The 14,594-nt window shown below is 41.7% G+C and overlaps 1 protein-coding gene across 1 annotated transcript in view; it reads right to left on the bottom strand.

Moving 5' to 3' along the window:
- NSG2 (neuronal vesicle trafficking associated 2) overlaps window positions 1-13,973 on the bottom strand; it is a 78,959-nt gene extending 64,986 nt beyond the window's left edge. The window contains exons 1-2 of the mRNA XM_060765121.2: window positions 13,707-13,973; window positions 11,557-11,707 (exon numbers count right to left, since the gene is read on the bottom strand). Of these exons, the coding sequence (XP_060621104.1) occupies window positions 11,557-11,685 (129 nt within the window). The 5' untranslated portion in view covers window positions 11,686-11,707; window positions 13,707-13,973. The remainder of the gene's footprint in view (window positions 1-11,556; window positions 11,708-13,706) is intronic.
- Window positions 13,974-14,594: the final 621 nt, after the last annotated feature.

Below are 14,594 nucleotides of genomic sequence, written 5' to 3' on the forward strand. Positions count from 1 at the left end.
GAGCTTCCAGGAGAGACAATTCATACATATAACATAAGATCAGTTTGCCCATCTCTACTCTAGATATTCAGGCTTACTTTTCCTGTCTCCTCCGATCACTGGCCATGAGATCAGGAACCAATGAGAACTGTTGTTTGAAACATCCGGAGAGTATAAACTGAAGGAGACAATTCTAGCTAAGTTGCATGATTTGTTCTTGGCACCCACTGGGAGCTATACCAATAACTCCACTTGCTTAGTTGTTGTAGGTTTTTCGGGCTTTATGGCCATGTTCTAGAAGCATTCTTTCCTGACGTTTCACCTGCATCTGTGGCAAGCATCCTCAGAGGTTGTGAGGATGCTTGCTGCTTGCTGATTTAGGCATTTCTAAGCCATTATCTTCCCATTATACCAATTACTTTTTCTTTGTCTCTGAGTGTGCCTTCACTTCACTACTCACCTTTGAAGGGTACAAAATTTTTGAAGGGTGACTGCCCATCACTCCCTGACTTTTATAATAATTCAAGATGATCTGACTGATTCCTCTGGCTTCTTCTCCAGTCATTGGTGATTATTCTCTACACTTTACATTGTCTCTGACCCCTTCATCTCTGCCTCTAAAATGTACTTTTACAAATTCCATTGCATGTCACAAACTCAACAGGGTCCATATGAGTTTATAATTCCCTCACACCCTCCCTCATCCATCAACTGAAGTAGGTCAATTGTCTCATCTTTCCCGTTTCTGAGACAAACAGGACCTCATCACACTAGAGAATGAATCCACTTTAAAACCGGATGCTGCCTCCTGCAGAATTCTGGGGTTTGTAGTTTAGGGAGGAGCCTTTAACAGCCTCACTAAACTACAAACTCCAGAATTCTGCAGGAGGCAGAAACCGGATTTAAAGTGGATTCATTCTCTAGTATGATGAAATAGTAAGTATCATCTTTGAATCCTCAGGATTTCCATCTTCCCTGTATTCCATCAGGGACACTGTTATACAATTTTAAGTACCTTCAAATCCACATTTTTATAACTGACTGCTAAAAACACTGGTGCCCCACAGTCCAAGCAGAGGGTGATTCACTCCACAGAGAAAGGATAAGTTGACTGTCACTAGAGTTCAAGCCCAAAGCCCTTTTGCCCATGACCTGGTCACGTATCTTGACGCCTAGAACTTACAGACATTTCCTCCTGCCATATTTCTCTCATTCAGTAGGTGACATTGTCACTGCTACTCTTTTCTCCCCATCTCCTCTTTCAGAGATGATTTCAATTACCTTCTTAAGCCACTTCACATGGGCTTTCCATAACAATTTGTATTAAAGTTCAAGTCATTACTCATACTATGATTCTTCTTCTCAAAATATTGGTCGGAACTGAACAACACAGCCTGACATGTCATGCATGAGACAGCATCCTTTCCCACTGAACACTTTCAATGCTTTTTGACATTGAAATGTCCCTGCCTCTAGAATGGTGAGCCCCAAATACAGATATAGATATATAGATATAGATACAGGTACATACATGCATACATGCACATACACACACCATGGGAGAACAAACTAATAGTGCACAATATACAGTCTGAAGTGATTCAGAGGTCAGCTCAATATCTCTTTTCTTATCCCTTTCTTTCTTTCTCACTCACTTTTCTATTCCCAGGTTCATGTCATTCGTCTTCCTTAATCTCTTTTTTACATTCCCATTTTTCTGTTGGGCTGCTTCCTAACATTGTAAGAGCCTCCTTCAGTGGTCCCCTTCTCTCTGTTTAATAAACCCATTCCTAGAGTGCCATATCTTCATTTTGTCAATGTTTCCTTCAGCATGTGATGCTTTCTAACTAGTCTGACAATTTCCGTTTAAATGTCATCCCAAAGGGTAATGCCATCCCTATTTAAGAATTGAATTGTTTATTGTACCAGTCATAGGACATTACATCATCCCTTTTTATGAAGATATGCATAAAATGTTTAAGAAAGTATGCATGAATTACAAAGAATTACTTTCTCTGTAATTACATATAGATGTATGTTTTGGCATTAATACTGCAATTCTTATTGAAATATAGTGGGGAAGAAAACTGAGCCCAGGGGGGACCTAATGGGTGCCTGTCTGAAATCCTCATTGTGTTGTTAATGGGAAACCCCAGCTCTGGTTTATTTCTTCTTGGCACTGACCACAATGCACCAAAGTTTCAGCAGGACTTTTATGTTCATGTTACACTGGAATTTTCCATGGCTGCAATTTTATATCTCTCACAGTAGAAAAAAAATTAAAGCTCTGCATTTTATAGTGGTTGGATTATACATAAGAAAGCAGTGGATAATACCAATAGGATAAAGTAGCTGCAGAATTTTAATTGAAGGATTTGCTTGGAGAGGATTTGTTTGCTTTCAAATGAAGAGAAGCACTGGACAGCTTACAACTACAGTGTGGCAAATTATACCACAGTGCAAGGGATGTGGCCATCTATATATCCTTAAATTACTCTGAGCTATACGGTTGCCTTAATGAAGCCCTGCATAGACACAAAAGATGAATTCTAATATAGCAGCACCCAAATGAACTTACATCCGGATAGGACTACATTAAGCATTAACCTACATTGCATACATAGTACCATATGTTGTGGTCTTTGGGGCTACTCCTAGGCTGATTTATATATATATTTCCCTTTGGTGCTGCAAACAACACTGTGAGATTGTTGTGATTGAATACCACAGATAACACCCAGTGGTATAATAAATCTAGGGCCTTCCAGGACCTTTTGCCTAACAAGGATAGTGACAATATTTGCCATTCCACCTCCTAAACCAGTTTCCTTGATGGCACTCTCCAGAGAAAGAGAAAGATGGATTTCCCCACCAACAATTAATTGCTATGAGACAGACAGATGGATAGACCGGCGCACGTCCAAACAATTTCAGGGTGTGTTGGTGTGCAAGTACACTGTAGAATTAATGTATGTTGACACCTCTTTAATTGCAATGGCCCAATTCTATGAAATCTTGGGATTTGTAGTTTGATGAGGCACCACCACACTGTGGTAGCAAAGGCTAAAGGTGTTGTAAAACTACAGCTACCAATTCTATCTATCTATAATTCAATTTTAACTTGACTTTCTCCCAAAAATGGGACTAAAGGCAGCTAACAGCATATTTTAAAATGATATAGATTAAAATGATTAAACACTATTAATAAAAGTATGAATAGGAGTTACTGAAAAGGTGATGAAACCATTTATAAAGGTAAAACATTAAATGTTAAACATTGAAACACTGAAATTCATTAAGACCATATGCACATCTTAAAAACAGCACACTACATCATGAAAATGCCTCCCCAGTGAGTTTTTTAAAGCCTAATAGCATACAAATGTTGTAACTTGCTGATTGAAGGAGAGTAAGGAAAGAGGGTGCCATCATGGCCTCTCTAGGGAGGAAATACCAATGTCTGAGAACATCCACCAAAGACATCCTTATTACCACCACACAGGCTAGAGAAGGAGGTGGGCAGGAAGAAGGGCCTCTCCAGACAATCTTAGAGCTCTAAGAGGCTCATGAAGAGAAATAATGTCCTTCAAGTCCTAAGTGGTTCGCTGATATGAAAAAAAAAACAGCTTCTGACATTTTAAAAATGTTTTTACCCCACAATATCCCATACCACAAGCCATCCCTGCCTCCACCCCACCCTCCATTAAAATAGAATAAAATAAAATAAAACAAAATCTAGCTGCTGACATTTTTAAACTACCCTTGGGTTGTTGCTTTGGGAATTGTTGTAGTTAATGTCTGTCCATCAAAATTTACTACTGAAGGCATCTGACCTTATTAAGGACATGAAGCATTCTGCTAGCACCTAAATTCATTACCAAATGCCACACACTTTTATATAGATCTGGGTTTCAGTGTGTTCAATTTTATCCTGCAAAATGGAAGAATACATATTTTATTCTTTATTTTATCACTCAGGTCAGGGTTAAACAGAATGAGGTGATGGAGCTCTGAGATGATATAATGGAAACGTTGAAGTGTTTGACAAAATGAAGTGTTTGAATACCATAGTTGTTCTGCCTTCATTATGGGATATCACCTTAAGCATATGTTTTATCAAGCAGAAAGCTTCCAAAATGTTGTCCCCTATAGCAGAAGTGGTATAGCGCACTCAATCACATCTTTCTGCTACATATTCAGAGCACACCTCAGGCAGTGCCACCTACAACAGGTGAGAACAAGTGGGATGCTCCAGATGTGGTTAAATCTGTGATTTAACCAACATAGCCAATGGTGAGGAACTGTGGGAATTGCAGTCCACCGATAGGCATTGCTGCTATTTCCTGATTTACAATGTTAGTAATATGTTGTCTCATTAATATTGTGTCTTTAAAATACAGCTTCATATTCCTAAGTTTGACTTTACATCACCATGATGTTTCCATGCTAAAAGAAGAACTGTATTTACAATGTCTCCCTCAACATAAACACAGTACTGCATACTTAAATGTCAGTCCTATAGTCTTTCGATGCTAAACATCTTTCTCTTAACATTGCCAATGTCAGACACCATTGGAAATGGAAAAAACAGTCTCAGCTGGAATATGCCAAGATTCTGCTAGAGTTTTCTAAAATATGGATACTTTGGTGGACAGGAATGTTCACCTAAGTATTTCATCTTCATCCCCCCCCCCCCCCCAATTTATTAAACTTGAGTCTTTCTGATAATGCTGGAGTGTTGCTCTCCAGATCTGTTACCATAGAACATGGTGGCTCTGATGGAGTTGCATTCTGGCAACATCTGGAAGGCCTCACCACAGAACTATACTGGTAGCAGCACCCCATAATTATTCGTTCTACTGCAACATCAATCTTTAATTTGTTGCATAATTGCACTGGTCCTTCAGTGTTTGAGTGAAAAAAAATGCCACTCTTTGCTCACTTCTATTTTTTTAATCCACTTTATTTATTTTAATTACTTTCTCTTTAAACTGCAGGGTGATACATTAGGGGTGAGAATCATTCAATCCTCCAAATGTTGTTGGGCTGCATCCCTTAGAAATCCCAGCCCACTGACAATATTTTTTCATCAGTCACAATGATCACATCAAAAAGATAATATTTTAATTAAAATATTTGCTTATTTTTCACAGTTTATTCTTTTCTCTAACAATATGAAATGATTTGACTTGAACCAGGAGAATAGAAGGAGGGGGAGAGAGGTCTCTGCAGAGAAGGGGCCTCATTATGGTAACAATGAAGCAGAAGAAATTACCTAAGAAGCTGCTTCTTATCTGTCTAATTCAGTGTGCTCTGACTGGGCCCAGCAAGACAAAGAACATCTCTTCAAGTGTTGCCTGGGCCTTCCAAATGAAGATGTCAGAGACTGAGGCTCATTGACCTTCTGCAGAGCAAATTATGTACCTACATCATAGTTGTCATTCAGATGGTCCTCCAAAGGAGTCCCAGCTGACATGGCTAATGGCCAGGAACTCTGGAAGTTGAAGCTTAATGTTACCAGAAGGAAATGAGTGCTTCAAGCTGAGCCATAGTCTGGCCCAAGAAAGCATGCAAGTTAACTGAACTTTAGCCTTCAGCCAATGGAACTGCAGACCAGAATTACTTTAATTTGTGACATATCTTTTTTTAAAAATGACCACCTACATATCAAGCTTTTTTCCATTCTCCTAATGAAAATTGAACAGCCTCATAACATGACATCTTGCTCACTATATGACTGTTTGTGTTTCTGGAATAAAATAGTGGACTCTCCAACTCCAAATGAAGCAGAATGTTATAGGTATTAAAACTCATCTCTTTATTACCAAGTCTAACTTTCAAAGCAGATGTGGAATGATACAACCCAAAGTTCAGAAAGGAATAAGTACAGCTCCAGCCCAGCCACGTGTTAATGTTGCACTATTGTCACAGGCAAATACTTCCATGCTATACGTGGAAAAACTGTATGGCTTCATTACTTCATAGTTCTATGTATTTTAATTTGCTAAGGCTACCCCAAAATTGCCAATACTATGTGTAAGAGATGGAGTACTGAGAAATTAGGTGGTTGATAAAGAAAGACCAAATTGCTTTATTTAAGGATCTAAATTAGTGAGAAGTAATATGTCCTAAGCATTCTAAAAACCTCATAGACCAGAACAGGCTTATTTCAAATCTATCTGGCTGAAACCTATTTAAAACAGACCAAGTCTTCCTGGATATCACTTCCTGGATGCCTGAACTGATTTGTGAATTACGGCATGTATCTTCATCACTTGATCTCTTCTTAAACAAAGCCATAGTTAATTAATAGGAACATGTCCAGGATCTGTCTCTTGGGCAACTGATACCACTCTGCACTCAATACAAACAGTCTAATCTGTTTCCAAGATCAGTAAGAGAGATAAGAGTCATGATGAGCTGAGTCTTATCTCACTGATTACCATGTCTTCATCAGTGGCCAATTTCAGATCTATCAGAAGCTACACTAAATAGAAACAATGGATGAGATTCTAGATCAGCTACTCACTCTACTTAAATACGCAGCATTTCCTGACCCGACCCTCTCAATCCTAGAATCCTAGAGTTGAAAGTGACCTAATGGGCCATCCAGTCCAACCCCCTGTCAAGAAGCAGGAAAATCACATTCAAAGCAACCCAGACAGATGGCCATGACTTACAACAGCTTCTGTGAATGACTATGGTCTGTTCTCCTGTCATTCAGGGCACATCAAACCACCATTTCTACCCCTTTCTCAACAGCGATCTTCAGTGTAGAGAGGAATTGAGACAGATATTCTGTTCTTGTACACCAGAGATCACTCATGAGAGGAGGGTAGCAACACCAGTTTGCTGCATCCTGATCAATAGGAGAACAGACCCCCAGTGCTCACAGAGATGCTGCATGTTTGGTCAGGACTGGGGGCTTTTACCATCCTCACATATTCCCTACACTATTAAATGAGTAGGGATTGTGGAATATCAATTTGTTATAATTATATCTCTAGGATACACATTCATAACTGCAGTTATGAATTATAAACCATCTCTTCATTTACTGTTCTTTGTTTCATCACCAATCATGTTCCCATCTTCTAAGATCAACTTAATCATTGGCCAGGATCATTTATTAGTTAATTTTTTTAAGTGATGACTTGCTTTTGATAGCTTTTCTTCAGATGCATTGCTTATGGCAGCAATGCTTACTAATTGAAAGAAATATAGCTTCCTTGACTATATAAATATATAGAAGCTACAGAAAAAAAATCCAGCATATTTAATTTGTAATAAGATGAGGTATCAATAATTTGTTACAAGGATCCCCCCCCCACACACACACACATTCGTGTTTTTGGATACTCTTGTTAAAAATATTCAAGATTTCCATGGCCTGCAGTAGATACTTTTCTTCCTTTTTGAAGAGAAACACTTGCTAATCTGCTTAAAATAATAAAACTATACACACCTCGTAAAAAGGTTAGAATGAAGCAGACTATTCTATTGGCTGAATGTCAGAGATCTTCAGAAAGATTCAAATGTCTTCCAGCCACAATGCCCCACAAATTAAGGTAGGATGAAGGTGGTCCTAAATCATTTCCATCACTCTGAAATCTAGCAGGAATTTAGATTCAATACAATATCAGTTGGTCTTGAGTTAGGTCTTGGTTAGATCTCTTCCATCTTCACCAGTTAGGATTGCACTCTTATTTTGCTTTCTAGTGTCATTACTGTCCTCTTTTCCTCTTAGCAGAAGGAATATCATCATCATCATCATCATCATCATCATCATCATCTCTATTAATAGTAGTAATAGAAGAAGAAATCATGCCATAGTTCTGGGTGCCATGTGAACTCCAACTTGTGCATTAAGTAGATTAAGATCTTCCAGGGAGGTTCTGCTCTTGGCCTCACCAGCCTCACAGGTGTAGCTGGTGGGGATGAGGGATAGGGCCTTCTTAGTGGAGGCCCCATGGCTGTGGAACTTCCTCCTGAGTGTGATCAGGTCGGTCCCCTCCCTCCTGACCTTTAGGACAGCTAAAGACCTGGCTGTGGAACCAAGCATTCGGCCCATCATAGAAATATTTAAAGTGAAAGTGAAAGTTGAAAGTGCAATGACCCAGGACTGTTTATGGACAATGGCTATGTCTTTGTGTGATATGGGATGTTATTTTATGTGATATGTTTAATAATGTTTAATGTTTTATCAAGGGAGGGTCAACTTTGATGTTTTATACTGTTCTTTATCAATGGTATTGAAGTGTTGCCAACACTGTGTATCACCCTGAGTCCCCTTCAGAAGAGCAGTATATAAATACCGCAAACAAACAAACAAAGTTCAAGAGTGGCTGTTGCTCTCCATCCACCCCTGTTGGGTGATCCAGCTTCATATGTCATCCTTTCTGCAGGTTTGTTCCTCATGCTAGTTGAAGTGAATGTGAGATGCCCTCATACATAGATGGGCTTTTGATATGTGTTGATGAGACTTTCATAAGGCTGAAGGAATCATTACAATGAGACAAAAAGATTTTGGAAAATAACCATAAAATTGTTGTCATTAATGTCTCCCTCAAAGGCACACATCATTAACCAGCTGATTCTTTGTAGAATCTGGTGTTGACCTCCTCTCATAAACCAGGGCCCCAATGTTTTCATAAAAGTCTTCTCAAACATCTATAAAACTTTAGAAGTTTGCATCTCCAAAGTGGTTATCTCCATGGACACTGAGTCTTCACAAGGATTAGGTTCAGATACAGTACGGTGCTCCATGCAGTCATGCCGGCCACATGACCTTGGAGGTGTCTACGGACAACGCCGGCTCTTTGGCTTAGAAATGATGAGCACCACACCCCACAGTCGGACACAACTGGACTTAATGTCAGGGGAAAACCTTTACCTACAGTAGAATACAGGTCTTTCTCAAATGAGAATTTCCCCTAAACCCTGTTTTTCACTAATGTTTCCCAAGCCTCCATCTTTCCAGATGTTCCTCCAGAACCCTTCCATATACCCAGGGATTTTATTTTTATAACTGTGGTTCTCAACCTGTGGGTCCCCGGGTGTTTTGGCCTATAACTCCCAGAAATCCCAGATGTTATGATTTCTGGGAATTGAAGGCCAAATCATCTGGGACCCACAGGTTGAGAACCAATGTCTTATAGGTTCCTGTTCCAGGACATCTACACAAAATTGTTGAGTAATGGCTCTATATTTGAGTCTACTTTGTCCTATCATCAATTATCATTAGCTTGGAGTTCAGAACTTCAAACTATTTTCATTTCAAAAAGAAAAAAATTTTTTTGATGGGATAATTTTCTTTTCCCTTTTTGAAAATAAATTATTTCATGGGGTAACTTTTTGACTTTTTGGGTTCCTTCTTCTGTTTCTCAGAGTAGATCAGCATACACAGTTGGAGGGTTTGATACCACTCTAACTGCCATGGCTCCACTCTACGAGGTTCTAGGACCAACCATTTGCTCAAATACATTGAATTCTCTTCAAGGGAATGCCAGTGCTTGGGTATTTCTTAGACTACAGATCCCAGGAGATGGTAGGATAGGGGCATGGCAGTTAAAGTAGAATCAAACTATTGTAAATAGTGTAGAGTGGACCCTCAGGAAAAGAAGAAGAAAACAGAGAGAGAGAGAGAGAGAGAGAGAGAGAGAGAGGCAGAACTAAAATCATATTTTAGGGATTTGGCAGCTACACCAGAAAACTGGCACTTAAGAAGCAAACTGTTTTTCCCTTAAAAGGGGAAACATAGTAGAAGAAATAACCAATCTCCATTTTGAACACCTTAAAAGATAAGAAATGTCACATTATCCAAACATGTTCACCATTTGGAGAATAGCTCCTTGTAATGAGAAACACAGATGCCCAGTTTATCTTTGTCTCTTCTTGAGTATCCTTCCTTAATGCTTTCCTTTAGCATTTCTATCCCTTAGTTAAATTAAAGGAATCCCTTTCCAGTATTGTGGCACAAGTCTGTTTTTGCTGAGGTGAACAAATTGAGCCCGGTATTTTGCACCCTATTTGCTGTTATTTGTCTTTAAATGCACTGTCATCATAATATCTACATGATCTCAAGGTCATCCCCTCCCTTTATTATATGTTCCTTTTCAGAAGTGAATAGATTGACGTTGCTGTTACTTCTAGACAGCTACCCTTCTGTGTCCTTTCATATACACATCTTTAGAATTACTGCAGCATTGCAGTAATTTTCTTCTTCCCCAAAGGAGTTATACCACATAGATGTTCTGAGCACATAATTTTACGGCAATACGTGTGTTTGCACCACTGCACTATTTCTCCCAGTGACTATATTGATGAGAGTTAACAGTGTGTGGGGAATGGACAATGGGCTATATAAAGAAAACAGATCAATGAGGAGCCAATCAATGACACGCAGTTTGATCATGCCACTTGAAATCTATGAGCTTTCATCGGGAGCTCTCTTATTCCTCCCTGAAAGGCAATTTGATTGGAGTGGGCAGACAAAGATGAAGGCAGGGCCCTCTCTAGCTCCGTCTATTAGAAGAACCTGGTCGTTTTGCTCAAGGCTGTTTTACTAGCAAATGACCAATCTATGTTGCACTTCTAAAGCTGCCACATGATGCTGAGAATTGCAAAGTAACATACCCAAATCATCACTGTTTTCTTGAAGGTGCAGTGGACAATGATTCACAAAATCATTGTGAAGGAAGTAATGCTACCCCTCTATTCTGCTTTGGTTAGACCACATCTGGAATATTGTGTCCAATTCTGGGCACCACAATTCAAGAGAGATATTGACAAGCTGGAATGTGTCCAGAGGAGGGCGACTAAAATGATCAAGGGTCTGGAGAACAAGCCCTATGAGGAGCGGCTTAGGGAACTGGGCATGTTTAGCCTGAAGAAGAGAAGGCTGAGAGGAGATATGATAGCCATGTATAAATATGTGAGAGGAAGCCACAGGGAGGAGGGAGCAAGCTTGTTTTCTGCTTCCTTGGAGACTAGGACGCGGAACAATGGCTTCAAACTACAAGAGAGGAGATTCCATCTGAACATTAGGAAAAACTTCCTGACTGTGAGAGCCGTTCAGCAGTGGAACTCTCTGCCCCGGAGTGTGGTGGAGGCTCCTTCATTGGAAGCTTTTAAGCAGAGGCTGGATGGCCATTTGTCAGGGGTGATTTGAATGCAATATTCCTGCTTCTTGGCAGGGGGTTGGACTGGATGGCCCATGAGGTCTCTTCCAACTCTTTGATTCTATGATTCTATGATTCTATGAAATCATTCTAGTGGTTTGTGTGCCATTTAATCTGTTCCTCACTAAATGGCAGCGAACAATAGTATGAATAGATTCTGCCATTTTGGTGATTTCAGTCATGAACCATTTCCCAGATTATATATATGATCCTCTCTGCATTTAAACACAGCCCCAGAGTCTGCCAAAGCCAAGCCCTTTCAATCCATTTGCTTTTAAATGGGATAATAGGCGCTCTTTTAAGTACTTCTGAAAGACAACCGAACAGCAGGGAAACAGAGTTGCTGTATCTCCTTGTGCCTGTGTGTCGTTTTGGTTTCCATTCTGTTTCCATTTACCTTTTCTGGAGCCGGGAACTGCAAATGGTTTACTTCCAAGGGCGTTATCAAAGGGACGGTCTGAAAGCCGTCCTCGTTGGACGGCTGCTGCTTGGTCTTGTCATTCAAATTGCTCCCCAGCTTCACCATCCTTAGACCTCACTTTCCAGACCTGAAAGCATATGGAGACAGCTGGTGTTAAAGGGCTGAAAAGAAAGCCAGGGTGGAGGGAGGTGGGAGGAGGGGGGAGATACAGCAATCAAGACCGATCTGTCACGCTGGGGTGCTTCAAATCGCAGCAGCAGCAGCTTAGTCGTCTCTGTTAGATTGCTGGTGGGAGAAAGAAGAGCAGACGGCATCTCGTGCCTTGTAACCCTTCCCTTCTGGACCTCATTTGAAAGAACAAAACACCACCCACACTTCTCCAACCGAGGGAATAAAAACCAAGCCTCCCCCCTCCTTTTTTAAAAAAAGATCCAGACATAAGAACCATGAACCTCTCGGCCTCTGAGGTTTTGGGTGAAATGTCAGGAGAGAATGCTTCTAGAACATGGCCATACAGCCCAGAAAACTCAAAGCAACCCAGTGATTCTGGCCATGAAAGCCTCGACAGCACATTGCCAGGAAAGATGCCTGCTATCTGGGTGGACCCCGCCTTGCTGCTTTGTTGTACAGCCTCACAAGGGGCTGTTTGGCTTTGTGCGTGGAAGGGACTCCTGTTGTGCTCCCTCTTAACCCCAAGTGCCGCATTAAGCATGAATAATAACCCAACCACTCCTGGGGTTGCTCTTAAGCAACACATAAGAGTCAGTTATCAAAAAATAAATGCTGCTCTGATCTAGGATGCTGTTATATTAGGAATGAATCAGCCCTGTGTAACCAACACAACCTGATCAGATCTAAGAGGAAAATAGGAGGGAAAGGGTTGCTGTTGTGATTATTTCAAGAAGCCGATTCCCTCCCTTTTTCTGTTCAGGGTTCATTAGTCTGTGTCAGTTATACAGCTCTGAAAGACGCCACCATTTTAAAAACAACAACAATAATAATACATTGCATTTGTCACCCCCCTCTCTCCACACTTGGGTAAAATAATCAGTTACTTGCAACCATTTCTACCCTCCTTTCCTTTCAGGTGTGCTTAATGTGTCCATTGCATAGAGTTGGGAGGGGCCACCAATAAATATCACAGTGTGTTGACAAAGGCTTTCATGGCCGGAATCACTGGGTTGCTGTGAGATTTCTGGGATGTGTGCCCATATGCCAGAAGCATTCTCTCCTGATGTTTTGCCTACATCTATGGCAGGCATCCTCAGAGGCTGTGGTTTGTCATAGATGTGTGTCCATGTTCCAGAAGCATTCTCTCCTGACGTTTTGCCCACATCTATGGCAGGCATCCTCAGAGGTTGTGAGGTTTGTCATAGATGTGTTTCCATGTTCCAGAAGCATTCTCTCCTGACATTTTGCACAGGCATCCTCAGAGGCTGTGAGGTTTGTCATAGATGTGTGTCCTTGTTCCAGAAGCATTCTTTCCTAACATTTCACCCACATCTATGGCAGGCATCCTCAGAGGTTGTGAGGTTGTCATAGATGTGTGTCTGTGTTCCAGAAGCATTCTCTCCTGATGTTTCACCCACATCTATGACAGACATCCTCAGAGGTTGTGAAGTTTGTCATAGATGTGTGTCTGTGTTCCAGAAGCATTCTCTCCTGATGTTTTGCCCACATCTATGGCAGGCATCCTCAGAGGTTGTGAGCTTTGTCATAGATATGTGTCTGTGTTCCAGAGGCATTCTCTGCTGATGTTTCACCCACATTTATAGCAGGCATCCTCAAAGGCTGTGAGGTTTGCCATAGATGTGGGCAAAACGTCAGGAGAGAATGCTTCTGGAACATGGACACACAACCTGGAAGGCACACAGCAAGCCAATTATCCCAATGGCAACCCTTCCCCCCCCCCCTCCACCCTCTGAGGTCTGATCAGTCGCATAAGTACAAAGAATCGCCCTTGCAACCATTTCCCATCCCTCCCTCCCTCTCCTCCTTGGTGTGATCAGTGTGGGCTGCATGGAGTTGGGAAGGGCCACAAAGGGAGGGGGGGAGGCTCCCAGCCCGACACACACAGTCTCCCACACGCACACCCCCTTGCACACCACGGTTTCCCAAGGACTTACTCCAGGCTACGGCGGGGCGAAGGCAGAGGCGCGGGAGGGATCGAGGGCGTAGCGGCGGAGGCGGCGCTGCTTTCCTCGGCTTTTCCCGGATGGTGCTGAAAGGACAGCGCTTGGCTCTTCTGCCGGCTGCTTCCAAATGCGAGTGAATCAGGGAGAGGGAGAGAGGGAGGAAAGGAGAGGAGGGCGGGAGAGAAGAGAGAGAGAGAGAGAAGCTCGATCCCGCGTCTGCGGCACAGGAGCGATTCGGATGTGGGGCGGCGGTGGCGGCGCTGCTTGCGCGGGATCGGGCTCCCCCTGCCGGCGGCCAGAGGAAGCGACTGAGGCAACGGGCGAGCGAGGCCTTTAGCCACAGCGCCACCTGCAGCCCACTTGCGGAACCGCAGGCTGAGTTTCTCCTCTGACGCTTTTGCCCCGATGGGGCACCTGGTGCAAAAACAAACGGGTGAATAGGGAAACATGTAATATCTATAACCTTTGCAGGGGAAAGCCTTATTGGAGTCTTCCCTGGAGCTCCCTGTTCCCCTTGGATTAATGAGAGGCTGAAGAAGAGTGATCGATTCTTAATTCACTTGAGCCTGATTGGGAGCGATAAGGAAGCCAGAGCCCATTTTCAACAACCCTAAGGGGAGATGGGAGCTCCTGGAAAACAATCAATACTTTTTAAGAAATGCAGCATTTATCCTTTTTTAAGAAAAATGTTATTCAAGAAAATAAGATAAAACAAACAAATATTTTTGGATGTAACACTATTTATCAGATCAGTTGTAATGTATTTGAAAAACACAAAGTTTAAAAACTTGGCATTATATTAAGTGTTATTTGACAAGTAGCTGGTGTTGGTGTTGCTATAAAGAGGTCGTCCATTGTGCATATGACAGGGCTCAGACT

The sequence above is a fragment of the Anolis sagrei genome, chromosome 2 (genome assembly GCF_037176765.1).
Source record: "Anolis sagrei isolate rAnoSag1 chromosome 2, rAnoSag1.mat, whole genome shotgun sequence".
Taxonomy (NCBI): Eukaryota; Metazoa; Chordata; class Lepidosauria; order Squamata; family Dactyloidae; genus Anolis; species Anolis sagrei.